The sequence below is a fragment of the Rattus rattus genome, chromosome 17 (assembly GCF_011064425.1).
Source record: "Rattus rattus isolate New Zealand chromosome 17, Rrattus_CSIRO_v1, whole genome shotgun sequence".
Classification (NCBI taxonomy): Eukaryota; Metazoa; Chordata; class Mammalia; order Rodentia; family Muridae; genus Rattus; species Rattus rattus.
Window position 1 is genome coordinate 29417240 of NC_046170.1, and position 26508 is coordinate 29443747.

General features: G+C 45.0%; 1 protein-coding gene across 5 annotated transcripts; it reads left to right on the forward strand.

The window, feature by feature from the left end:
- The first annotated feature begins 8681 nt into the window (after positions 1–8681).
- Positions 8682–26288, forward strand: Znf821 (zinc finger protein 821). 5 transcript variants are annotated; one of them, XM_032887576.1, is made up of 10 exons: positions 8749–9020; positions 9488–9550; positions 10178–10267; positions 11002–11118; positions 12369–12485; positions 19859–19984; positions 22797–22945; positions 23337–23441; positions 24521–24687; positions 25328–26288. In XM_032887576.1, exons 5-10 carry the CDS (start codon positions 12446–12448, stop codon positions 25980–25982), a joined length of 1242 nt encoding a protein of 413 aa, XP_032743467.1. In that variant the 5' UTR covers positions 8749–9020; positions 9488–9550; positions 10178–10267; positions 11002–11118; positions 12369–12445; the 3' UTR covers positions 25983–26288. The 5 variants fall into 5 exon arrangements, with proteins under 5 accessions (XP_032743469.1, XP_032743468.1, XP_032743467.1 ...); XM_032887575.1 differs by lacking the exon at positions 10178–10267; XM_032887578.1 differs by lacking the exons at positions 8749–9020; positions 10178–10267; positions 11002–11118 and adding an exon at positions 8682–8727 and having other exon boundaries at positions 19859–20003.
- The last annotated feature ends 220 nt before the right edge of the window (positions 26289–26508 follow it).

A 26508-nucleotide genomic window follows, 5' to 3' on the forward strand; every position in this document is an offset into this window, starting at 1 on the left:
TGCATATTGCAGTTCTACGATGGGATCGTGGCATTTGTTGCTAACACTTTCTACACACACACACACACACACACACACACACACACACACACACACACACACACTCCCGGCAACAAAGTACAATGATAGGAAAATTTCCCCTAAAGCACAAATTAGTTTATTGGGATCATTTACAGACCATAAGTGTGACACGTCACCTAACAGGCATGTGAGCAATCACTCTCCTACAAATAAGGTTGCACAGAAAGTTTATCTAGTAGAAATGAAGGCTTCCCTGCGTGAATGGAGCCAACTTCCCTACTGCTCTCCAGCCTCTCCCCAGCCAACATGAAATTAAAGCAAAAGTCTGTTCAACAGGTGGTGTAGAGTGCAGGCATACCCAGGTCAGGGTCCCTCCTGACTCCTTCAAAGAGGATGATCTCTGCCTGTGGCCGTTGTTTGGCTCCAATGATAGTAAAGTATCACAGCATTTAAAAAAGAACTTTTTAAAAGGGGACAGGTTGTTTAAAGTGCCTAGAGACACTCCAACAAAAGGTGCAAATGTGTGTGGACGCTGTTTAGTTGGTTATTGGTTATAACTAACCAATCATAAATGACTTCTTCCAGACGAATGACATTAATGGTCTACGTGATATCAAATATTATTTTGCATAAAATCTTTTAATGTAACAAATGCCTGTTTATTATATAAAGGTAAAATGGCAGCCAAAGAGTTTCAATTGTTTAATGGGATGGTGATGAGTACTGCAGTGTCCTTACTAGCTTTAGTATGGTTTCCGATACTAAAGTCGGGGGTGAAGAAATGGCTCGGTGGCTAAGAGTGAACACTGCTCTTCCAGAGGACAAGAGTGGTTTCCAGCACCTGTGACAGGTGGCTCACAACCACCTAATTCCAATTCCAGGGCATCTGACACCCTTTTCTGGATTTCTTGGGTACTTGCACTCACATGCAGAGAAACAGTTACATAATTAAAAAAAATAATAATTTAAAAAAGATGTTCAGAGTCATTAACCAAAAAGTGGGAATACATCCGCTGGGCTTGTGACATATGCTTTTAATCCCAGCACTGGGGAGGCAAAAGCAGGAGGATCTCTGTCAATTCAAGGCCAGCCTGGTCTACCCAGAGAGCTCCAGAATAGCCAAAACTTATTTGAAAACTTTTTTTTTTAAAGATTTATTTATGTGTGTGAGTACACTGTTGCTGTCTTCAGACACACCAGAAGAGGGCATTGGATCCCATTACAGATGGTTGTGAGCCACCAGGTGGTTGCTGGGAATTGAACTCAGGACCTCTGGAAGAGCAGTCAGTGCTCTTAACCACTGAGCCATCTTTTCAGCTCCATTTGAAAACTGTTTAAATAATGAAGTTTATAAAATTTAAAAAGAAAAAGAAAAGAAACCCCACCAGGAATGATGCTGCAGTCCTGTAATCCCAGTGCTTGGAGGGTAGAGGCAAGAAAATCAGTAGTCCATTGTTGTCCTTAACTACATAGAGAACTCAGGGCCAACCTGGGTTATAGAAGACCTAGTGCTTTGTTTTTTTCAATGGTTATGAATTCTTATGATTTTAAATGAATATATACTATTACATGTCAACCATAATTTTTCTCCGAGACTGGGTTTTGCTATGTAGCCCAGGCTATCCTCTAGCTCCCTATTGTTTTTGTTTTGTTTTTCCGAGAGTGTCAGGCCTGCAGGCATGCACCACCACACCTGGCTGGGACTCTAATTCTTTAAGCTCTATTGATGGGCATTTAGGGTATTTCCAATGTTTTACTTATGAACAAAGCCAAGACCAGACATTTACCAACATGAACTGTACCTACTAGGTACATTCCCAGAAACAAAAGAACTGGGTCAAAGAGTAGGTATGATTTTATTCTAATAAATATTGCCTAACTGCCTTTCATAGAAATATCGGTTTACACGGCTAACACCAAAGCATGGAAGTTTCTATCTCCCCACACGCATGGCAGTGCAGTATAATAGTATGACTTTTAGGATTGTTGACAGCATAGTAACCTTGATCAAACCCTAGAAGCATATTAATCATGACACTCAAGCAGTGGTGATGATAGGATTACCACAAGTTCCAGGTTAGTGTGTGCTTGCAGTCTAAGACCCTGTCTCAGAAAGAATTGTAAGCTGGAGGAGTGAGGATCAGCAGTTTGAGGCCATCCTCCCTGCGTAGCCAGCCAGCTACTAAAAATGTCATTAAGCTCCAGCCTAGTGTTTGGATTTATTTAGAAAAATAACTTCCTATTTAAGAGTTCCTTTGGACTCACTATTCATCGTGTTTGCCTTGGGTTTTAGCAAAAACCAGCGGCCTGATATTAGAGACTCTATAATATCTCAGTTATGGATTGTATTACAACCAGCTAAGTTGTTCAGACACTATCTGGGATGTGGCTGTGCCCGTCTCTGGCTCAACAGACCAGTTTCACTCAGCAGCTAAATACAATCAAGTAAAGAGACCTACTCTTTCACTTGAAGATCTTTTGTTGTAGGATAGAAATTGACATATACGAGGTTTCTTTGGCTAGCCATGTATTCTTTTTTGTGTAAGTTCTTATAATTGGTGGCTGTAACTAAAATCTAACAGTGTGAACTCAAAAGAAGTGAGTTTCTCACTAGCAGGCCTGTCAGACCTGTTTTTGAAGATCCCCTTGAGCTAAGATTGGCTTTGCACATTGCTTAAAGATTGGGAAAGGATGGTGGCAGGGACAGGAGGTGGTGACCTTACCTGTCCCATAAAGCCTAAAATGTACTACTGAATCCTTTATAGGAACAATTTGCTACCTCACACGATAAAAGTATCATGCATTGTATAAAAGAAACATGATGGCACAGTTAAAGGCACTGGTTTTGATTTTTGTTTGTTTTGTTGTTGTTATAAGACAGTCTCGTGTAGCCTAGGCTGACCTCAAAATATGTAATCAAGGATGACCTAAACTGCTCTTCTGCTGCCTTCTCCTATGTGCTGGATCACACTCAAGAGGACTTGCGTTCAGACCCCTGGCACTCACGTAAAATGCTAGTGGAATCTTCTTTGTCTGTAATCCTAGGTAGCAGGAAACAGAGACTAGGGCAGATTTGGAACTCACTGCCCAACCCGGGTTAGCCAATTAGTGGGCACTTTGTTTGGTAGGAGATCCTATCCCAAAAAAGATAAAGTAGGGGACCAGAGAGATCCTCAATGTTAAACATGCTGGCTGCTCTCGCAGAGGACCTGGGTTCTGTTGCCAGTGCCCATATGGCAGCTTATAATTTTCTGTAATTCCAGTTCCACAGGATCAACTCTCTCTATTGACCTCTGTGAGCACCACCTACACATACATAATGCAGGCAAAATACTCATGCACTTAAAACCTTTTATAAGTGAACTACAATTAAACATGACATCTGATATAAACCACTGACCTCTACATGCATACACACTCATGTGCACCCATGAGCACATACAACTATATTACATACATGCACATGTATATCCACATGAATAAATTACATACTAATCACATTCGAGTTTTTTTTTAATGTGAGTTCTTGGGCCTGGAGAGTTGGCTCAGAGGTTAAGACTGTTCTTCCAGAGGTTCTGAGTTTATTTCCCAGCAACCACATGGTGGCTCACAACCATCTAAAATGGGATGTAATACCCTCTTCTGGTGTGCCTGAACACAGTGACAGTGTACTCATATACATAAAATAGATATGTGAGATTCTTGTTAAGACTATAAAAGGCTGGGGTTGGGGATTTAGCTCAGTGGTAGAGTGCTTGCCTAGCAAGCGCAAGGCCCTGGGTTCAGTCCCCAGCTCTGAAAAAAAAAAAAGAAAAAAAAAAAAAGACTATACAAGGCTGACATAGATATATTGAACTGAAAGTCCAGAGACAAACCCATGCATTTTATGCCAACTGTTGCTAAATGAGGATATCGAGAGAATTCAATGGAGGAAGAAGTCTTTTCCAAAAGGTATCCTAGCTGGGGACGGTGACATAAGCCTTTAGCACTTGGCAGGCTGTCTTAGTAAGGGTTTTACTGCTGTGAATAGACACCATGACCAAAGCAAGTCTTATCAGGACAACATTAATTGGGGCTGGCTTACAGGTTCAGCGGTTCAGTCCAGTATCATCAAAGCAGGAGCATGACAGCATCCAGGCAGGCATGGTGCAGGAGAAGCTGAGAGTTCAATATCTTCATCTAAAGGCTGCTAGAGGGAGACTCACTTCCAGGCAGCTAGGGTGAGGGTCTTAAGCCCACACCCACTCCAACAAGGCCACACCTACTTCAACAAGCCACACCTCCTAATAGTGCCACTCCCTGGGCCAAGCATATACAAATCACAGAGGCAGAGGCAGGTGGATTTCTAGGAGTTCCAGGTCAGCCTGGTCTACCTATCAAGATACAGACCAGCCAAGGTTACCTAGACCCTGTATCAGAAAAAAATAGACAGCAAAATTATTTTTGATTTTAGATAGAGTCTTGCTTTGTAGGCTCAACTCAAGATGCTCCCGCTTCAGCCTCTGAGCACTGGAGTTACTTCAGGCCTGCAGCACGGCACCTAAACACGGAAGAGAGTGAAGGTAGATCTTCCTGCCTTACGCTACACGAACACTATTCAGGAAGGGCCAAGCATCCAACTAAGAGCTAAGACTGTAACAGTCTTTAAAGATCCTACAGGTATAAGTTTTCAGCACTTTGGTGACAGTTCCTTAGATATGACAGCCAAACCAAGGCAGCTCATAAAGAAACAGGCTTTGGGGAGATAAGAGAACTTTTCTGCTGTGAATGGTACCATTCATTAATTTTAAAAGATGACACACATGGTGGGAGAGGAAATGTTTGGAAACCGTTTATTTAATAAGGTAGATGTATCCAGAATACACGTAAAAGAAACTGTAACAACATAAGAAAAGAGGTGAGGCGTGGCTCCAAGTTAAAAGCACTGGCTGCATCCTAGGGGATCTGGGTTGATGTCACCCACCCATCTGCTACTCCAGTTCTGGGGACCCAATGCCCCCTTATAGCCTCCTTGGGCACCACCAATCATGCATATGTTGCACAGTTATACATGCAAGCAAAATACCCATACACATAAAAATAAAATAAAATGACAACTCAGATAGGTACCGCGGCACATACTTATAATCCCGACCCTTAGGAAACTTAGGCAGAATGCGCATTAGCTTTAGCTGTTAATGTGACATAACCTAGAAGTGTCTTGATGAACTCGGTGTGGCCCTGGTGGGGACAGTGATGTGGTGACTTTGTTCCTGCCCCTGCGGCCAGGCCAGTGTGAGCCTCCACGAGTGCTGAAGTAAGGCTGTGTGGTATAAGGCTTGTCTGTATAATAATATACACATTTTCACATTTCTCTGAGGAATGTCGTCCCAGTTAGCATTAATGACTCCATGATAATCTGAGACAGCAGGAGTCTGGGAGGCAAAGATGTGGCTAATGTCTGAGCAAAAAGGGTAAATGCTGGGACCTTCAGAACAGCCATGGAAAGGAGCTCTAAATACATGAGTTCAAAATATATATAATTTCTCAACTATGCAAAATACAAGAATGCAATATGAATTATGGAGGGGCTTCATGAATCTAAAGGAACAAAGACAGCTACACTATGAGCCAGATTGTTAGTAAAATACAAAGTTAGGTAGATCCCTGAGGTCAAGATCACTTTGGAACACAGTAAGGGTTGACCCAGGTGTGGTAGAAATGGTAATTTCAGGGCAGGGTCCCGCCCAACTAGCTTGTCGTTTATGCTTAACAAAGGCAGACAGATCTCTGAATTCTTTTGCAATGTTAAGAAAAAAAAATGTATGCTTGCTGTCTCCTAAGAATCAGAGAACTTGTGGTCTTGGACGCTGCTTCAAAAAGCAATGGAAAGGAAACCTGGAGTAAACGCCTGAGCTGATGACGTAAAGAAAAACCTGGGCTTTTGTTCTGCAGTAGAGGAGCTAGCAAAACCGATAGCAGTTCTTCTTCAGAAGTTTTACTAGTGAGAGCTGAGCTGTCTAGAGATCTCTGGAGAGCAACATGGCTCTTCTGGAATTTTTTTTCTTAACAGGATTTCTGACTTGGTCAGAGGATCCAATAATTTTTATAGCAGCTTTTCTGACTTGGCCAGAAAAGCCATCAGCTATCCAGATAGCTTTTAGAATTTTTTCTAGCAGAGCTGTGTGGACCATAGAGATTTTAGAATAGCAAGAAAAAGCTGTCTATAGCAGAACAGAACACACACACACACACACACACACACACACACACACACACACACAGAGAGAGAGAGAGAGAGAGAGAGAGAGAGAGAGAGAGAGAGAGATAAAATGTGAAGAGGGACATGTCACATCTGGCCTCTACACTCACATGCACACACATACAGGTGTACCTGCACACACATACACCCCTGCACAACCATTCATACACATTTGTACACTAGTACACACACACATATCTATGCCAAAAAAAATGTAACTAGGATTCTGAAATGTTTCCCACCATTGCTATTGTAATGTAAAGACTTAATGAGATCATTGTAGAAGCCAATACATGTAAAATGGATTTCAGAACTGGTGAGGTAGCCCAGTGGTCAACTGGGCTATGTGCTTAGTTAGCATGGGCTAGCCATAGGTTCAGTCCCCAGGGCAGAAATTAAACTATAGCAAAAAGGGGAAAATGAATTAGGAAGCATTTCAGGCAGGACAATTACTTTGCAAGCACAGTGACAAAGAGGGTAGGGTAAGCCTGATGGCTTACAGGGACGATGGCTGCAGGGACGGTGGTCACCATCCCCAAGCACAAGCCTGATGACCTCAGTTCAAGTCACAGAACCATCACAAATGCTGGCCGTGGCAGCAAATGCATCTCTAATCCTAGTACCCATCGGGGAAATGGGAAGAGGAGACAGGAAAATCTCAGATGTTCCCAGGGCCGGCTCACACACAAACCTGTGCACCAACATGTGCCATCATAGAGACATGGTAAGAATACAAAGAGAGTCTATTACTAATTAGAAAGTCTTCCGGATCTAGAATGAGTTTAGGTGAGGCAGAGGTAAACTAAGTATGTTTTTCATTACTTGATCATGAACCTGAATCACGACACTGTGGACACATTGTAAGAACACAGGAAACCAACATAGTATTATTATGATCCCATATTATCATAAACAGCCCAGCACACCCTATGCTGTGTGAACCCAGCATTTCTGAACCTATTGCTATGAGTGAACCCAGGTGTTGTCCACCCCTGAATCTAAGCTGTCCAGCATTCCACAACAATTTAATAAACTCAAGACATTTCATTGGAGGCTAACTTTATCAGTCAGCTATTTTCTTGTTGAAAATGTCTGCCAGGCCAATTTCAAAGTGCTCTAACAAGGGCATGTTTCATCTCTGAGTCTAGGTCATCAAGAATTACTGAGGTCTCAGTTACTGTTATTTCAGCTTGTACTCATACACAAAGGTCTAAAAGCTAGCTTGGTGAGAATATTTCATTTACTAGGTATGTGTGTACAAATCGAAATCTCGAATTTGAAATGTTTTCTTGACTGATATTGAATAGTAACTCCTTTTTAAACATTCCCATCATAGTAAGAAAACAAGCGAGCAAGAGCAATTTCCTATAGCATTGTCAAGGACCAAGATTCTTCAACTCCGCAGTTTTAGCACGTTCTCCAAAATACAGGCAACGGCATATCCTTGGAGATTTCAGGAAGAAGGAATTTGCAAGAATGTTTTATGCAAAAACTTCGACTAGTCATTTTATCAGCAAGAGTCAGCACTCTCGCTTGTTCTGCCTTTTGTGAAGCTGCAAATCATAAGAGAACTTGCACAGGGCTTTCAGAGATTGTGTTACATGACTAGCACAACTCTTGAAAGGAGAGGCCCAGAATAGGGAAGTGACTTGATCTAAGTGAACAGACTGGTCCGTGGCAGAGCTGGGACTGAAAGTTGGGCCTTCTAAAAACAGGTCTCCTCTTTTTGCCTCACTCTCTACTTTTCCAAGGAGAGACTTCAGAGGTAGGTTTGGGTTTTCCGGTCAAATGAGGGGAAAGGAGGGAGGGCAACCGAGAAAAAAATGAATCGGACAGTAACAGAAGTCGCGTTAGAACTAAGCGAATGCAACCACGCTCAGCCTTTCCAAATACTCTTTAGATGGCAACAAAAAACCGCGAGCTACCTAGGTCCTGTGTTCACCTGGAAAAGTAAACACTCCAAATAAATCTAACCAAGTTTCGAGTCTGACAGCTTAGTCCCTCCCACAGAAGCTGTGGGCCCTCTTTCGTTACATTAAATGCCTCCGGAGCTGAAGAAGCCATAGGACATGTGGCAGTGAAGACGGCTTGTGACTACCGGACGGGTGGCTCAGGTTCGGCTACGGAGGGAGGAAAGCCTGCGGCGGAGCTGTGGTTGGGGGATGTGGGTTTTGTGGCTCAACTCGATGTTGGGAGAGGAAACCAGCGGGGAGTTGACAGCTCAGTGGAGCTACGGGTTCTAAAGGAGCGCAGAAGCGCTAAGGATAGATACCTCCGAAAGCTCCTGGATGCTCAACTGCGCGGCTCCAGGACCAGGACGCGGGCGGGCCCCTCTGGAACGCCCGCGATTGGATGCTTCCTAAGTCCCGCCTTCCCGGACCCTTTTTCCCCGAGGCCCCGCCCACAACGCCAGGCGCGCGCCTCGGGAGCCGGGAGGGGTCGGGGCGGCGGCGGCGGGAGGAGAGGTGAGGTTCCGGCACGCACCCCACTCGCTGCGAGAGCGCGAACAGCGCGCTCCCGTCGTCCGCGTCGCCATCTTTTTCCCCCTCCGTCCGTCTGTCTACCGTTGGCTTTGTCTGTCTGCCGCGCCGCCCCTCGCCTCCCCGCCGCCGGCCCGGCCCTCAGCCACCCTCTGCCCGCCGGGGCCCGGTCTCAGGGAGCCCCGGCCCGGCCAACCCGAGCTGCGGCCGGGGCCCATTGTCCCGCGATCTGTCCGTCCGGAGGCGGAGCCCAGGGACGCGGAGCGCCGAGGCTGCGGGTAAAGCGCCCCCGCGCCGGGAGCCAGCAGCTCGCTTAGCTCCCGCCGGCCCGCGCCGCCGCCCGCCTTTTGTCTGCTCGCTCCTGGGGAGGGGCGGGCTGGGTGCTGCGGCCGCTGGGTGCGGGCCTCGCGGGCCGGCGTCTGACAGGCTGGGGTGGAGCTGGGGGAGGGGAGGATGGGCGTGGGAGAGCGGACGGGGCGGGGGGCCCCGGCCGTCCTGGCGCGGGCGGGCGGAGGAGCTACTAAATTTAGATTTCGGAGAAATCGAAGTGGTCTGAGGGTTGGTCAGAGCCGCGTCGGGGGACCTCTGGCTCCAGTCCGATTACCTGGGATTTACCTGTGCCCCTGATCGAAAAAGCCAGAGACACCATCTCAACTGATGGCACACAGAGCTCCAGCCGCGACCCAAGAGGACTTGGGGACAGTGAAACGGTTGATGATCATCTTTCTTTTCTCCCTTTTGGCAGATTCACATCACTCGGATTCGGGAGAGTTTACTTTGCTCCGTGGGAACCTCACCAGAGCTGGAGGTGGGAAAGCACCCTCTTTTCTTATTGCTGGAAAAGGCGTCCCCCCTTCCCTAATACACACACACACACACACACACACACACACACACACACACAAGTCTGTAGTGTGCCCTGGAAGCTGCATCTTAACACCTGTGAGAGAGCAGAGGCAGGATGAAGGGGGGCAGTGCTTCCCCACAAGGACTCTTGACAGTGGCTCTGTAGATGACAAAACCAAAACCAAAATACCCTGCCCCCTTTAAAAGCAGCATCACGTGTGGGTCAGATCCTCAGTTTACCGTTCTTCCCAGTTTCCTCCCAGCTGAGGACGTTCAGGCAGCTGGCTATCCAGTTACATTCCGCGCTTAAGTTTCACGTTTGGGCAGTGCTGAAAGCAGAAAGGACCAAATGACTTTTAGTACCTACGAGGTTTTGTTTTAATAGGGTTGCAACCTATAAAACTAACCTCAGATTTTGGGCTCTTTGGGTCAGGAGTGGCCTTCTGGTGCCATTTGTCTGCTTCCTTACTTATTTTCAAGGGACTTCCCCCTCCGGACTTTTTCTTTCTAGTCGGTGTTTCAATTATTGTGGCTTGGCTTTGTTTTGTGGGAAGGGAGGGTGTGTGTTTATTTTGCCTTGATCCCTCAGGTGTGAAGTCCCAGGAGGGACCATCTGGTCAGTTCCCCATCGGGCCACTAGGAGGATGGTGAGGAACAGCCGGTGCTGCTGTGGCTGCAGGTTTCTTCTTTGCCTTGTAGCTTTACTATTGAGCGGTTGGTTGATCTAAATAGAGCCTGGCACTCCTTCAGACAGACTTTATTACCTCAGTCTCCTAGCTTGGACTCCTGATGTTTGTGGGGGTAGATGTAGACGAGGTTTCATTTGTTTCTGTTATACAATAGAGAAGTGTAGAAAGATAGCCTGTGAGGCTCTCTCAGCTTCCCTCTGTGGGAGTGCTGTTCATTCGCAGTCATTACAGCGACTAGGAGCAGTAAAGCAGGTGCAGTGAAACCTCGAATCCTCTTAGTCAGAAGGCTGAGGCCCCACAGTCATTGAGTCCAGGGCTTTGAGGCCAAGACCCAATCTCCAAAAAGCATAGGGGCAGGGGAAGGAGTGAGCACTGCCCACAGCTGCGACTGTGGCTTGGTCAGTAGAGTGTTTGCCCATTATCCACAGACACCTACCTAACACACAGCTTCAGGTTCAGCCCCAGCACCATGTAAACCTGGGTGTGGAGGCAGGCCCAACACCTACCTGTATTCTGTGGAGGCAGGAATACCAGGAATTCAGATCATTTTAGGCTATTCATCCAGTTCAAGATCAGTTAAGGATACATGGAACTCCAAGAAAAAGAAAGAAAATGAAAATCAGAGAAGAATCCCTGCCCTTTTATTAGACGTCACTCTGCTGCTCTCTAAAATGTTTTTGTCGGTTGTACATATTAGGAGTTATTTTCCTTTTTTTAATTGAAGGTCTGAAAAGAACTGTGTTTGGTATGCAGATATGCTAGAAGACTGCCCGAGAGCTGCTTCCTTTGCCACTTCCTGTGGAGGCCGGGCTTTGCCATTTGCGGTTTCTTTCTTCTTTTGGTAAGGGGAGGCAGGATCTGATTACAGGTTTGAGGCCTTCTGGCTACATAGAGGAGTTAGTTGGCATTATCAGGTGAGCTTCCGTAACTGGAGTGCTCAGTACAGCTAGTAGTTTGTCTTAAAGCAGTGGACTGTGTATTTCTATATGTGAGTCCAATTTAAGACAGCAGGACCTGAGGAAACAGGGAATGAATAAATCCACACACCCAACTTAGGTAGAAAAAGGAATTTTACCTCTTCCTTTTACGTTTGTTCACTCCGGTGTGGCTGCCTTGTTTTGTGGTGTTGGGAAACAAACCCAGGGCCTGACACATGCTAGGCAGGCGCTCTGCCACTGTGTCACATCTCTGTTCCTCACTCTGTTTATAAAGAAAAGGCCACAGCTTCTGCAACAAATTCAGAGTCTCCTACAGTGCTTACGGCTGAACCAGTGTTGTTGTTAACAACTAAGCTCCGGGTTTAAGGATTTGCCTGCTCCTCCACCAGAGGGGAAGGTGCACATCCCTCCTGCTCTTCTCGTATAGGGAGCTTGGCTCTTTATTCCTCCCTGGTCTCCTTGCTACCCAGCAGAATTGAGAAGAGGCAATAAAATTATGACTTTTGACCTCTCCAGAATATCTGAGCAGGGCCAGTTGGTGTTCTACATTGGGAGACTGAATTAGTACTCCACCATGTGGGAGGTGTCTACTCTTCTGGTGAGAGCCTGTCTTGAGTGGCGGAAGTTTGACTTGCTCTTCATGCTAGGGGCCTGGTAGTGTGTCTGCATTGCAGAGAAGTGATGCCTTTGCCACCTCGAAGCATCGTCTTAGAAAACTATCTAGAGGTACAGATCGCAGGCCTTGACTTCCAGTTGCTACTGGTCTTTGTCACTTTGTCATCTTTTTGCTTTCTTTCTCATCTGTGGGAGACCCCTTTATCCCACGGTACCTCTAACTTGATTGCCTGAATTTGCATCCTTTTCTGTCATGTGATCTTGACTGTGACTACTTAATAGTAGTCTGGATTCCAAAGACAGCTTTATAGAATCCTCATATGTTCTCTGAGAGAGTCACCGCTCAGGTTTCTTGGTCCTTGACTTGGGTTAGAGATTTATTTACTTTTTTCATTTCATTAGTTTAGTTATTTATATCTAGTGACTTTTACATGCTCAAGAGGTATTTTTTAAAATCTTTAAATGTTCTAATTTTGTAATTTCTGGGAAGAATAACAGGCTAACAATATCGTTTGTTAATTTTTTTTTATTTTCACAGGTCAGCACCTTACAAGGAGGTAGTGACCTGTCCAGGGGTGAAACTGGGAAAGAATCGAACTTGTCTATCAGGGAAACATGTCCCGTAGGAAACAGACAAATCCAAATAAAGTTCACTGTGAGTACTGGGCTTTGTCTTTTGAAACCTGGGTTGGAATGAAAGAGAAACCTAAATTTTGGGGGAGAGACTCACACTTGTGGAGGAGAAGAAAGGGTTAAAGATTTCCAGTATGTATTTGAAGTGTGAAGTCACTGGGGTGACTCTAACTTGTCCAAGGGGTATGTACATGCCTTTGACTTGTCCTTAATATTACAGGAAACTTATTTTGTAAAAATGTATATTAGGTATCAAGGCTAAACAATTTAACTAAACTATAATATAGCTACACATGCATACAGAAGAAACATAAAAATATAAGCTAGCATATGCTATATGTCCAATAGTCCACATGTAGATATGTGATATATGATATATAGTATATTTAGATCATGTACCACAGAGGTTGAAAACAGGACAGTTTCAGTGCCTGGGGTCGCAGTGGAGGACTTGCTGGAAGAGGCCCTAGGCCATGATCTTAAGCAGGGTCTTAGAGGATGACAGGTGGACTTAGAAAGGGAAGGCACATGGTCTGTAAGAGAAGGAAGAGAGTTCTAGCAAGCAGAAGTTTTATTTGTCCAAAGTCACAGGCCAGGTGACCCCACAGTAAGTCCCCATCCAGCTAAATTTTTTAACTTGAGGACAGGACTGAAGAAAAGCTTAAGCAGTCTGTAGGAAACCATTAATAGCAGAAGCCTGACACAGAGGTAATTAGACAAGGGGGCCAAGCTCCGAGCCCCGTGAAGCAGCAGAACTTGGCAACTTTGGCCACGTGGTTCTGCTTTAAGGATATAAGAGAGGGGTTATGGAATCCTTGCCTCAGCTAAGGAGAACTGCTGGGACTCAGTGTGTGTCAGCGGTGTCCTGTCTATATAGTGACAAACAGCAACAAAACCAAAAGTCAGGTCAAGTGCTCGTATAAGCACGAGGGCCTGAGTTCAGAACCATATAAATAAAAGTGAAATAATTAAAAACAACAAACCCTTAGGAGTCCATGAAATGGCTAAACAGGTAACCTGCTTCGGCAGCTGGTGCTCTGAGTTTGATTTCTGGGACCAGCACAGTGGAAGGGAAGAACCAACTCCTGCAAGCTGTCCTTTAGCTTACCACATACCTTCTCACATTCTCAAGTACGCGCTCACATACATGCACAAGCATAATACATATTTTAAAAAGAAAAGTGTAATAGTATGAATTTGTAACCCAGTGCAGAGGAGGGGCAGAGACAGGTGGGTTCTGGAGACTTGATGGCCAGGTAGTCTAGTAGTCTAGTTGACTCAGCCAAGGTTTGGTTTCAGTTAAAAACCCTGTCACAAAAGAGAGACACAGAGAGACAGAGAGAGAGCAATAGAGAAAGACATTGACCTCTGGCTTGCATACCATGTGTACACAGACACACACCAAACAAAATAATTAGTCACTATCGGATTTTTGATAATTAGCCATTTTCCTGTATTCAGGGTAGGCAAGCATTCTTATCTGAATGTTCATGAAACAGACAGGTGGCTGCTGTGAGGTAGAGCTGCAGGAAACTCAAGAGAAGCCGTGAACTTTCTGTGACAGGCCTTGCCACCCCACTACAGCCTCACCCTGCAAACTCCCTCCTTAAAGCAATAAGGAAACAAAAATATAGGAGAGGAGTGATTATGTAAGAATCAAGATGACTAAAATTTATTGAAAACATTGTGGCCAAAGACGTTATGATAGCTTTGACATCCTACATTAGTGATACAGGGTAGCAAACTTTCATACATGATCACTGTTTAAGTCCTGGAAATGTTGACTAGCGTAGACCTAAATGGGTGCTCCCAGCTGTTAATCTGGGATAGATAGACTTGCAAGGCTGCTTAGGAGAAAGGTGAGTAACTTAGGAAGGTTCAGAAGTTGCCGCCGAAACAGATGTCATGTGCCTGTATATAAAGAAACAAAGGCGGTATCTGCTGTATAAATCACCCACCACAGGGTTCCCCAGAGGCTGAGTAAAGCAGCTTGTGGGTGACAGCACCATTGTACTACAGCCAGAGCCCCAGCAAAGCTTGAGTGGCCTGTGCTTCTATCCATTAAATGCATGCCCTCCCACCGTAGACAGCCACAATCGAGACAAACTGGACTGTACAAGAGTTGGAAAACCTGAGGCCCTGTGGGTTTTTTAAATTTTTAAATTATATTACATAGTATAAAATGGGTGTTTTGTCTGTATATCCATGTATCACATGCATGCCTGATGCCCCAGAGGCCAGAAGAGGACATCCGATGCCCTAGAACTGGATTACAAACAGTAGGTGTTCTGATTGAAGAGTAGCCATTTCTCCAGCCTCTGAATTACGGAATGTTGTGAGCCACCATGTGGGTGCTGGGAGTCAAACCTGGGTCCTCCAGAAGCAGGGGCAGGCTTCATTGGCACACACTTTGTTTTTCTGTCTAAATCATCCAAACAGCCCCTTCCTATCTCCTTAGCAGACTCTGCAAAATTTTAGAATAAAAATCCCAAATTACTCACTATAAAGTTGCCACTGAGTTGAAACCTTGTGTTTTAGACCTTCTGCCTTCCCTGCTTTCCCGTTTCTTCCCTTTCTGAGTACAAGTCTGTTGAATTGGAAAATGCAGTCCTTTGTACGTTCACATTTCACGTCCTGAAGTCAAGGACGCCACCAAGTGAAAAGCTTCCCTCAACAGACTCGGCTTCAGGTTGCAGGTGTAAAAGCGTCAGGTCCTTCCTTTCTGAGATGCCAGGGGTGTTGTCTCAGTCCATGCTGCTGGCCTTCCTGGGTGGGACTGCTTGCTGTTCCCCACACAGACAGACAGCACTACTCAGAGTGCCAGCTGGGAAGGAATCCATGGTGCGCACTCCCCCACCCCTCCACCGCCCCACCCCCGCTCCTGCACTGCTGCTTTTCTGAACAGACATCTGCTCACTTAGAGAATGTGTTCAGCTGGGTAATTTCAGGAAGCCCAGACTTGCATTTATTAAACTGTACTAGGGACCCAAAGGAGAAAAGAGCAGACTCTCTTTCCTTTGAAGTCTTGGTCTTTTCAGTTTTTTCAACTGGCTTTCATCACCTGGCTCTTCCTGGTCTGTGAGTCCCTAGGCAGAAGTGAGGTAAACACTGCATTCATGCCGAATTTAGGAGAAAGGAGAGAGAGAGCCTGGAGTTTATTGCAGAGCCTGGCTATTGATGGGCAGATAAATGCCCACATTTAATAAGAAGGTGACCCTACGTTCACATCTGGGAGCCAGAGAATTTTAACTTAATCTAACAATCTCAAGATAGAAATAATAACTTTATATTATAAAAATAGTTAATTCAGGGGCTAGAGAGGTTGCTCAGTGGTTAAGAGCACTGACTGCTCTTCCAGAGGCCCTGGGTTCAGTTCCCAGCAACCACATAGCAGCTCACAACTGTCTATAACTCCAGTTACAGTTCCGGGGGATCTGTTACTCACACAGACATATTTGTAGGCAAAGAATAAATGCATCTAAAGTAAAAATAATTTTTTAAAAAGGTAATTCTACATTTCTTAGTCAAACACTTGAGTCATATTGTAGTTGAATTAACATGTAAATTTCTTACATTTTTTTCGGATGGGGTAGAGAGGGCATGCTACAGTACACACGTGAGTGCTACAGTACACACGTGAGTGCTACAGTACACACACGTGAGGACATCTCCAAGTGTGGGTCTTCTCCTTCAACCATGTAGGCTCCTGGAATTGAACTCAGGCATGGTGGGAAGTACCCACTGAGCCATCGCCCGCCCCAGGGTGACATATTCTTAGCTTTCACTACCTTCTCTCCAATGGATAATTCTGGACAGTTGGATTTGGAGATTAGATAAAAGTAACTACTAGAAAAACCACTTACTCTTGTTAGGAAGTTTGATAAAATCACCTTTAAGATTTAAAAATACATGTATATTGTTTTATGGTGCTATCTAAAAAAGGAACAGCCTTAAAGGGTAATATTTATTTAGGCTTTTCCATAGTCAGGAGTGGAATGAAAGAGTAGTATTTCAGCACTGCTGAAAAAATAATATATCCCAGGTTCCCTAACTGAGATTGCCAGAGAGAATCTCAGGTAGGTAATAGTGAAGAGATTGTCCTGTTCTAGAAAGGTCTGAATAGTTAATAGAATTCTGAGTTCATGTTGATAAAGATGAAACTGAATTACTGACTCATTTCAAAAGATTCATCTGCTTTTAGAAATCTTTTAAAATTCAATTTAATTTTATGTGTACGGGCATTTTTCCTTGCATACCTGGTACCCATAGAGACCAGAAGTATTAGATCTTTTGGGACCAGAGTTTATTGATGGTTGTGAGCCACCATGCGGATGCTGGGAATCAAACCTGGGTCCTCTGGTTGAGCGGTCAGTGCTCTTAACCACCAAGCCATCTCCACCTTCCTTTTAGATGTCTGTCCACTGGTGCAGTGTGACAGGGAAAATTTTTATTGTTCATTTTTGCATGTTATAAATCCAGCTCGTTTCCTTATAGACCTGAGGTGTTATTGGTGAGAATTACTGACAGTAATTTACTCCGTAGTGCCTGGTCTGTCTCTGGCCCTTAGGTCCACAAATATAAACCAATATAGAAGAATTCATTATTAGAGTTGGCCGTGGCTTTGCTGTTTCAGGGAAATCAACTGGAAAAGTTGAATACTTCTGCAGAGAAGGAAGAGAAACATTCTGTACGGTTTACTCTTGCCTTCTCTTACAAGGTATTGTCTTAGTAACTTTAGCCCACATGTTACCCTAGAAGTTATGAACACAGGCTGGGCGTGGTGGTGCACACTTTAATCTCACCACTCAGGAATTGTATCTACCTGTCAATTCAAGCCTAGCCTGTTCTACATAATGAATTGCAGGCCAGCCAGAGCTACATAGAGAGACCCTGTCTCAAAAAAAAAAAAAAAAAACAAAAAATACAAAAATGTGAACATGGTTTTAAAGCAACTCATTTTTCCTTTTCTTGAGGTCTGTATACCTAAAAAAACATTCTAACCCTCTCCATCTCCATTAATGCCACAGGACGAATCATGGTTGTCACAATGTCAGTTTTTCTAAGACAGGCATGGTGACTCACGACAGTGCTATCAGAACTGTCTTTTTTCCTTTTGTCATATTATGGCCTTGCAAGCATTAGTTTAATATTTGAGTTGTTGTTGATTGATATGACGATGCAGCAGTACTATGATCAGAGCCAGTCTACCACACAGAGACAAGTATTTGTTGACCGACTATGAAGCCCTGTCACATCAAATTCATACCTTTACTTCCAGCACATGGGAAGGCAGGACTTTGAGGGATAGAGTTATGGCTGAGGGCCAAAAGTTGTGTTTAAGACAGTAGGCTTTAACCCCTATCCCAGGAGAAACCGACAGCTAAAGATGAAGAATGGGAGCCCAGAAAAGACTTTATAGTTGTATAGACTTCAATACTTGGCTTCACTGTAGACCTTAGTTTCCTTCCACTTTTAGAAAGGGGTTTAAATTCAGCCATGTGTTTATGGGTCTGTGCTCACATGAGTGCAGGTCTTTGTGGAAGCCAGAGGTATCGTCTTCCCTGGAGCAGGAGCTGTAGACAGTGGGAGCCTCTGACATGGGCATTGGGAACCAAACTCAGCAAGAGCAATAATACAGACTGTGTACTGCTGAGCCCTCCCTCCGTCACCAGTGGTTATCTTAGCAGACAGGTAGGATGGGTGTATGGTAGGGAGATAGGGAGGTAAGAATACCCACCAGAAAGACAATCAAGTGAGGCCCAATGCTGGTGGTAAAAGTGCTTGTTGGTGCAAGCATCGTGGTCTGAGTTCAATCCCCAGAACCCAGAAAACTGTCCTGTGTCCTTCACAGATGCACCATGGTACAGCTATACCTCCCTACACACAGGTAATAAAAAGTTAAATTTTGGGGGGAGGGGGCGGCAAAAAAAAAAAAAGTTAAATTTAAAAAAGAGAATTAAGGGCTGGAGAGATGGCTCAGCAGTTAAATAAACCTTTTTTTAAAAATTTATTTTATGTATATGAGTACACCGTAACTGTCTTCAGACACACCAGAAGAGGGCATCGGATCCCATTACAGATGGTTGTGAGCCATCATGTGGTTGCTAGGATTTGAACTCAGGACCTCTGGAAGAGCAGTCAGTGCTCTTAACCGCTGAGCCATCTCTCCAGCCCTAAATAAATATTATAAATATAAATAAAATATATTTATTTATTTATTTATTTATTTATTTTAAAGGAGAATTAAGGTGAGGACTGTATAGTACTTATAAAGCCTGGACTAACATGTCACATAGTGACTGTAATTGGCGTTTAGTGCTTAGCATTTAGCATATAGTGGCAGTGTTTAAGGGTTATTTGTTGAATGAGCAGGCAAATAAATTACATGGAATTGACGCCCTCACCAGTTTTTACACTGATCGAGGAACAATGTCCTTAACCTTGTACCGTGTCTCCCAAATCTCAGCCTGTCTCCTGTCCTTTGCCTTTTCAGTAAGAAAGGCCTGGCCTATAAACATGTCCCTGGGGTTTGGATTATACTCTTGTTGACTGGGGAATTGGGCCTGTAGTTCATTCTTAATGAGATAAGAGAACCCTATCTCTCTTTTCTCTCTATACCTAGCTCCTGGAAATTAAAGGGCTCCTGCAGGTCAACTCTTTAATAACATGGATCACAGGCAGAATTCATGAAAAATAAATAGAAAATCAGGGATGGCCACAAGGCCACACTGACTCAAGGAGACTGGCTGGATAAGTAGTGTTTGTTGTAGGTCAGTCAGTGTGCTTCAGGGTTGGTTTCAGTGAGTGAGAATGTTGTCTGCTGTCCCCTACACCCCCCCTACACCTCCCCATCTGTTACTTAGCAGTCATGTTGTTTATAGTGGTCATTCTGGTAGACTGATATTAGAGCAAGGCAGGAGGAAAGACCGGGCATAGCTTGGAGTGAGTGTTGGAGAAAGGGGATGGGAGACTTCCTCAGAAGGACTGTAGACGCATTTGGGAAATGAGTGCGGAGAGTGAATTAGGGCCATGCTGAGGGTGATGTAAGGTTTGCCCAGTCTCCGCCGTGCCTCCACGCCACTGCTCTTCCTCTTCCCTCTGCCGTCCCAGTCATATAGAAGGTTGCAGTGGAATTGAGATTCTGCAGTTGAGTTTGTAAGGTAGTGATTGATCACCTTTCCAAGGGTCGCGAATAGGTAGGTTTAAGATACGCTAAGTGCCCAGGCTGAGCAGCTACACCCAGAAACTGTTGGGCTAGCAGCATTGCTTAGAGATGAATGAATCCACTCAGGGTACTTGCCTCTCTCCTCCCTTTGAATGGTGTGAGCTTCCGACTAGTTTGCCGAGGATGCACTGCCCAGCTGGTGGCCTGACTGTTTTTCTTGTGACCACCAGGGGATCAAGTATTTGCTGGGTTAGAAGAACAAGCCCGACAGGCAATGATGAAAACCGAGTTTCCTGGAGACCTTGGCAGTCAGCGACAAGCTATCCAACACCTAAGAGATCAGGACTCCAGTAGCAGTGAGTTCTGCACCTTCTGGTAATGACTCAGGGCAACGGGAGAGGAACTAATAGAGTGTGTGCTGTGGGGAGTGTGCACGGGGCTGGGAGGAAGATCTAAGAAGGGATATTGATCTCAGGTCTGAATATGTCTGTGCAGAAGAGGACAGGTGGCATGTCTTTATAACTCAGGGACTCTATTCATTGACACTGCTGCATCATATACAGCAGATACAGATAGTTTCGTGGCGATTGTGATACGGGACATTCTAAGACAAATGGTTAGTGTTCAGGCAGCTTATGGGCCAGGTAAAAAAGAAAAAAAATCTTTTTGCTTCAGGTCTGTGTGTTTACAGTTAGTGAAGTCTGAGTGGCATTAATGAATTTCGCTTGAGTCCTAGTCTTACTGTTTTACAGACTTGCTTAGTGATGAGGTTTGTAGAGCGTGTAAAATGCTGAAGTCCAGGTTTCCCACACCAAAGTCCTTACTAGATTTCTGTGTTTAGGAGATCCAAAAAAAAAAAAATAGTCTTACAAGTTAAGGCGCATGGATCGTCTGTTCCATGATCTGCCTGAACAGACTCACTTTGAGCTGTGTTATTTCCCAGAAAGGTCTCTACACTTCTCTGATTTTATCCATTTGATACTGATTTTTATTAAATGTTAGACTGAAATCTGTTTGTTTGTTTGTTTGTTTGTTGTTTGTTTTTTGTTTTTGTTTTTTTCTGTTAACCAGTTGAAAGCTTGGGGAGAACGAAGAGATGAGAGACAGAGAGTATGTGTGTTCTGAAGTCTATAGAAAATTCTACAGTGTTTCCCAAACTAATAATTAAACAAAAGCAAGTGTGAGTGAGTATGTGTGTGTGTTTGTGTGTGTACATGTACATGTACATTCACTAGCATGTGCAACTAATCAGATAGGAAAAAGAAATGAACCCTAGAATTTCTCAGAATCCTATGGGACATAGCAGTTTCTAATAGACTACTGTTCTAAAAAAAAAAAAGTTGTACCATCCTTCTGGACAACATACTGTTTTAGAAAAGATGCTCCTGATGGAGATCTTGAGATAATGGACCAATTGCAAATGTGTACTTGGTGCAGCAGTGCCTTAGACTAAACCTACAAGTGTTCCCCACTGGATGCTGGTGAGAAAATGATGAGTCAGGACCCACCCTTCATAGTTGAGATGGATTCGAGTGAAAGAAATCATACCGTACTCTTCAGTACCTCACAGCTGATACATCTGATATAGACATGTGGAGCCACCAGCCGGCCATCTGGTAGGAATCGTCAGTAAAGGAAATGTAACCCAGTGTTGTCCAAAAAGAAATGATCTTATATAGCAGATTTAGAAATTATGCAAAGCAGTAGAGGAATGAGAAGCCCTGTCAGCAGGAAAACGAGCCTCCCTGTACATGCAGGGTTGAGACTCCTCACAGTGCCCTAGGAGTCCAGAATCAAGTAGGTATGAAAGGGGAGGGTTATTACCTGATGACTTCTCTCAGGTGGGGGCTTCCTCTGTGATCTTTAAAACACCCACACTGAACATCATTTGTTATTATGGGTGTTTGCTCCCCTCTCCTCTTTTTATTTTTTATAAGTGATAGACAAAATCAGCTCATACAGACTGCATATTCATTAGCCACAGGGAGATTATCTGACAACCACATGCTTCCCCAATAAACTAACACAGTTACTCTGTCTAAGGTGAGGAACAGTACTTCTCCCACGTCTTTCACATTTAGTTTTCCATTAGATGAGCCAGAGAGCCACCTGAGACAGGCTTTATTAGCTTAAAATGTACATTACTAGTTATTAATAGCAGAGTAGACGGCCGAGCATGGGGGTGCCCGCCTTCAATCCCAGCACTTTTACAGGCAGAGACAGGAAGTTCTCTTGAGTGTGAGGCCAGCCTGGTCTACATAGAGTTCCAGGATAGCCAGGGATACACACAGAAACTTTCTCAAAATGGGGGGAGGGCAGTGGTGGGACAAGAAAGAGAGAAGATAAACTTGGACACCTTCTACCCCTATAAATATAAACTGTCCAAGGTTGGTTGCTATGTTAATTCTATTTTCCCACTGTAATATATAGCCCTTTCCCTATAAACTGATATAATTTAAAACTAATTTATTCTTATATCCTTACTGATAAGAAATAAAATTCTGTTACTATATATGGAAGTATGTATTAATGTTTATTGTGAGAGAAGAGATTGGTGGCTTCAGAGTAGAGCTGTCTGAGGCAGCATGGGAACATTGTGCAGGTGGCTGAGGAGACAAGTAAGTAATAAAGTCAGGAAGAGGCGTTGCTAGGTCAGAGATTATGTATTGTGGGAGTGAGTCTGGAATGATGTGCTTCAGGAGGTAAGATCTCATAAATAAGAATAATGGTTTTGCCAAGCAAGGTGATACGTGCCTGAGATCACAGCACTTGGGTGGTAGAGGCAGGAGGATCAGAATCAAGGTCATCCTTGAGTACATAGTGAGACTGAAGCCGGCCTGGGCTACATGAGACCTGTTTCAAAAACAATTACTTTTTTGGTAATGTAGAAAGCTGGTTACCATTTTTAATGCAGATTTGTCTCACATTTTCCTTGTTTAAAAAAATATATATATATTATACATACACACACACACACACACACACACACACATATATATATATGGAATGGTAGTCATAGCTGATTCGTGCCCACCAAACACTGATGCAAACTGTAACTCCTGAAGTCTGAAAATATGTTTTTTATTATAGCTGCAAACTCTTAAGTGGACAGCAGCTCAGGATATATTCATATAAAATCAGAACAAGTGACCAGTTTATGTGTTCCAGGTGACAGTGAAGGTGACGAAGAGGAGACCACACAAGATGAAGTATCTTCCCACACATCAGAGGAAGATGGTGGGGTAGTCAAAGTGGAAAGAGAATTAGACAGTGCAGAAGCACCTGTCGGTAGTGGGGACGCACTGGTGGAGCACGAGGCAAGTGCACGCAGTTCTCGGCAGCTTTTCTCCCCTACCCCAGCCTGCGCCCCGGAGCTCTCACTTCTTCCAGCACAGTGAGAACTACTCAGGAGCTTCTCTCTCTCAGGATGTTTCCAGGTTAAATCAGTCAGTCTGTCTTGTGGGCCCAGCTTCCAACTACATTGTTTCCTGAGGATTCATGCCAGGAACATGTAGAAGGGGAACTAGTCCTTTTTCTGCAAAGTCCCCTGTCCTCAGGGCAGAAAGCCTTGAAAAATGAGGAAATGTAATTTCTTTCAAAGAGTATGTCATCCTTCAGTGTGCAGTGGGAACCTGAGAACTACTGAAAGAGGTGGGCTGGGAGAGACTAGTGGAGTCTTCACGACTTGCCTGTTTGGTGGATTTGCAGGTCACAGAGAACCTAAATTCTGACCCCTTACTTGAACTCTGCCAGTGTCCCCTCTGCCAGCTAGACTGTGGGAGTCGGGAGCAGCTGATTGCCCATGTGTACCAGGTATGGAATGGGGACGGAGCTCTGGGACTGAGCGCCAACAGTTTAGAGGTCAGGTGCTGCGGTGGCCTTTGCCTCTGCACGGGAAGCTCAGGTTATTGGTTCTACTAGGACTCATTCTACCCCTCAGAGCAGCTTAGGAAGTAATGGCTGAGTTCCCAGACAGATAGATAGATACACTGTAGAATTAAGTGTCATGATCTTATTTTACTAAATTGTTTAATACATTCAGTAGTGAAATAGAAACTGACTTCTCTTAAGGCTTTTAAAGATAGGGTAGGGCCAACATAAATTATACAGTGTGAGTCAGCAAGATGACTCTGGTGGTGAAGGCCCCTGCTACCAAGCCTGATGACCTGAGTACAGTCCCCAGGACCTACCCAGTGGAAGGAGAGAACTGATTGCCCTTGTTATCCTCTGACCTCTACACACACATACTGTGGAATGCACAGGTACAGGCATGGTACAGGCACACAGATAAAACACAGTAACATATTTTAAGGTGCCAGTGAAAATACAAATAGGAAAACAAGATAAGACATTTTCCCCGAATAGTACACAACTAAGAGTGTGCCTACTCCTGGGGCTCTGTGTTCTAAGACAACAGTACACAGCCCAGGTTGGACGGGGCTTTAGGGATCGTATCTGTAAAGACAGTTGGTTCATTAGAAGTACTTCTTCAGAGGCCTGAAGAAAGACAGTCTGTAAATACTTGTTACACACCACTATACTGCCTGGCCCCTTCACTGTCCTCTTAAAATGCACTTGTATTGGTACAGTATGAGCTAGGGAAGCCAAAACTTTCAAGAGCATGAATTCCTCTAAGGCTCTGAGGCGGCTCTGGAGCTCCATTATTCCTCAAGCTAGTCACATGTCTCAGAAAATGGCCAGAACTCACAGTAATACAATCTGAGCAGTGGTCTGAATGACTGGGCTTTCTGGAAGTCCACTAACACGACAGGCTGTGCTTTTTCCAGGAGCTAAACACACAGTTGCAAGTCCCTCAATCTAAGGGAAAGAGGGGGAAGGGCTGCAGCCTGTCCTGAAGGCAACGACTGACCGCTTAAGGCTTTGTCTTGCAGCATACTGCAGCGGTGGTGAGTGCCAAGAGTTACATGTGCCCTGTCTGTGGACGGGCCCTTAGCTCCCCAGGGTCTCTGGGTCGCCACCTCCTAATCCACTCAGAAGATCAGCGGTCTAACTGTGCTGTGTGCGGAGCCCGCTTTACTAGCCATGCTACTTTCAACAGGTTAGTGGGACACCTCGCCTTCTGCTCAGCGGTTACGGGTCAGAGAGGTGCAAGAGATAAATAATGCAAGTGAACTGACAGAACAGTCTGGAAATAAAAGTAAAAGAGACTTGGAGATATGATAGATAGTATGCACTAGATATCCCTCGAGGGAAATGAATCGCCTTTTTCCCCCTAACAGAATATTTCCAACCAGAAAGTAATGCAGAAACATCAAGAACATTCGAGATAAAACAGAAGTTGCAGAATGCTAAGAGGATCCCGGTGTAAGGACACACTACACTAGCTACTTTTCCTTGTGGGCAGTGCCAGATAGGAGGTGGTAAGGCAGGGGATTATACCTGTGTGAAGGACACTTCCACCTCCAGGCCCCTTCATTCACACACCAGGCTAGACCTGCACTGCTCCTTAGGAAATGGCCATTCTGACTCTGCCTTGCAGGGTTATTCTAGGTGGGTTTCTATGGCGGGTGGCTCAGTTGCTAATTCAAGGTAGCCTTAGGCACCCTAGCCCATAGAGACAGGGTCTTCCAAGCATTCAAACCAAGTGGTAGGCTTGGGACAGTTTGCATAGTGGTTAAGGAGTAAGGTTACCTACTTGCTACAGGGAAATACTAACCATCAACAATCTTTACTTCCAGTGAGAAACTTCCTGAAGTACTTAATATGGAACCCCTACCCCCAGTCCATAGCGAGGGCCCCTCCAGTGCTGAAGGACAGGACATTGCCTGTAGTCCTCCAGTCTACCCTGCAGGAATTCTGCTCGTGTGCAACAACTGTGCTGCCTACCGCAAGCTCCTGGAAACACAGACGCCCAGTGTGCGCAAGTGGGCCCTCCGTCGGCAGAACGAACCCTTGGAAGTAAGGCTGCAACGACTTGAACGAGAACGCACAGCCAAGAAGAGTCGGCGAGACAATGAGACCCCAGAGGAGCGGGAGGTAAGACGCATGAGGGATCGTGAAGCCAAGCGCCTGCAGCGCATGCAAGAGACAGATGAGCAGCGAGCTCGCAGGCTACAGAGAGACCGTGAGGCCATGAGGCTCAAGCGGGCCAATGAAACCCCAGAGAAGCGGCAGGCCCGGCTCATTCGAGAGCGAGAGGCTAAGAGGCTCAAGAGGAGACTGGAGAAAATGGACATGATGTTGCGAGCTCAGTTTGGCCAGGACCCTTCTGCCATGGCAGCCTTAGCAGCTGAAATGAACTTCTTCCAGTTGCCTGTGAGTGGGGTAGAGTTGGACAGCCAGCTTTTGGGGAAAATGGCCTTTGAAGAACAGAACAACAGCTCTCTGCACTGAACCACACCCTCTTGCCTGACCTCCCATCCACTCTAGCCCAGAGATTGGTGCTGCAGTCACTCAGGAGGCCACAGTTCTTGCTGCCACAGGCAGGTCCGGGTTGGTTGCAGGGAAACCTGTGCACCCTCTGCATTTGGGAACAGGATGGGGTCAGGAGGGACCTGGCTCAATGCAGCTCTGGACAAGGGAGCAGGCACTCCAGAAACCTGGACCCTTCAGCCCTCGGTGGCAGGCCAGGATTATGGGACTGTAGGACCCAATACGGTCCATGAAGTTGTGAGGGCAAATAAATTAATTTTATCTTTACTGGCCCGTGGCTCTCTTGTCTCATTTGTGTTTCATCCAATGATGTGTGGCAGTAGAGAGCTTGACAGGGCTTTGTAGGTATTTCTGGTGGCTTTTTCTTTTCTGAGGCACAGTGCTCTTCAAGTTAGGCTGTCCAAGCAAAGGACTACTGACAGGTGAGATCAAGTCATCTGTGAAGACTAGAGTAGAACAACTCCTCATTCTTGCAGTTTGACTGCCA

Excerpts from the sequence above, each read along its gene's own strand:
- Znf821 (XM_032887577.1), top strand. The coding sequence starts at position 12,446 with ATGTCCCGTAGGAAACAGACAAATCCAAATAAAGTTCACT. Across the intron at positions 19,985-22,796 it reads AGATCAGGACTCCAGTAGCA|GTGACAGTGAAGGTGACGAA; the intron begins GTGAGTTCTGCA and ends TATGTGTTCCAG. Across the intron at positions 22,946-23,336 it reads ACGCACTGGTGGAGCACGAG|GTCACAGAGAACCTAAATTC; the intron begins GCAAGTGCACGC and ends GTGGATTTGCAG.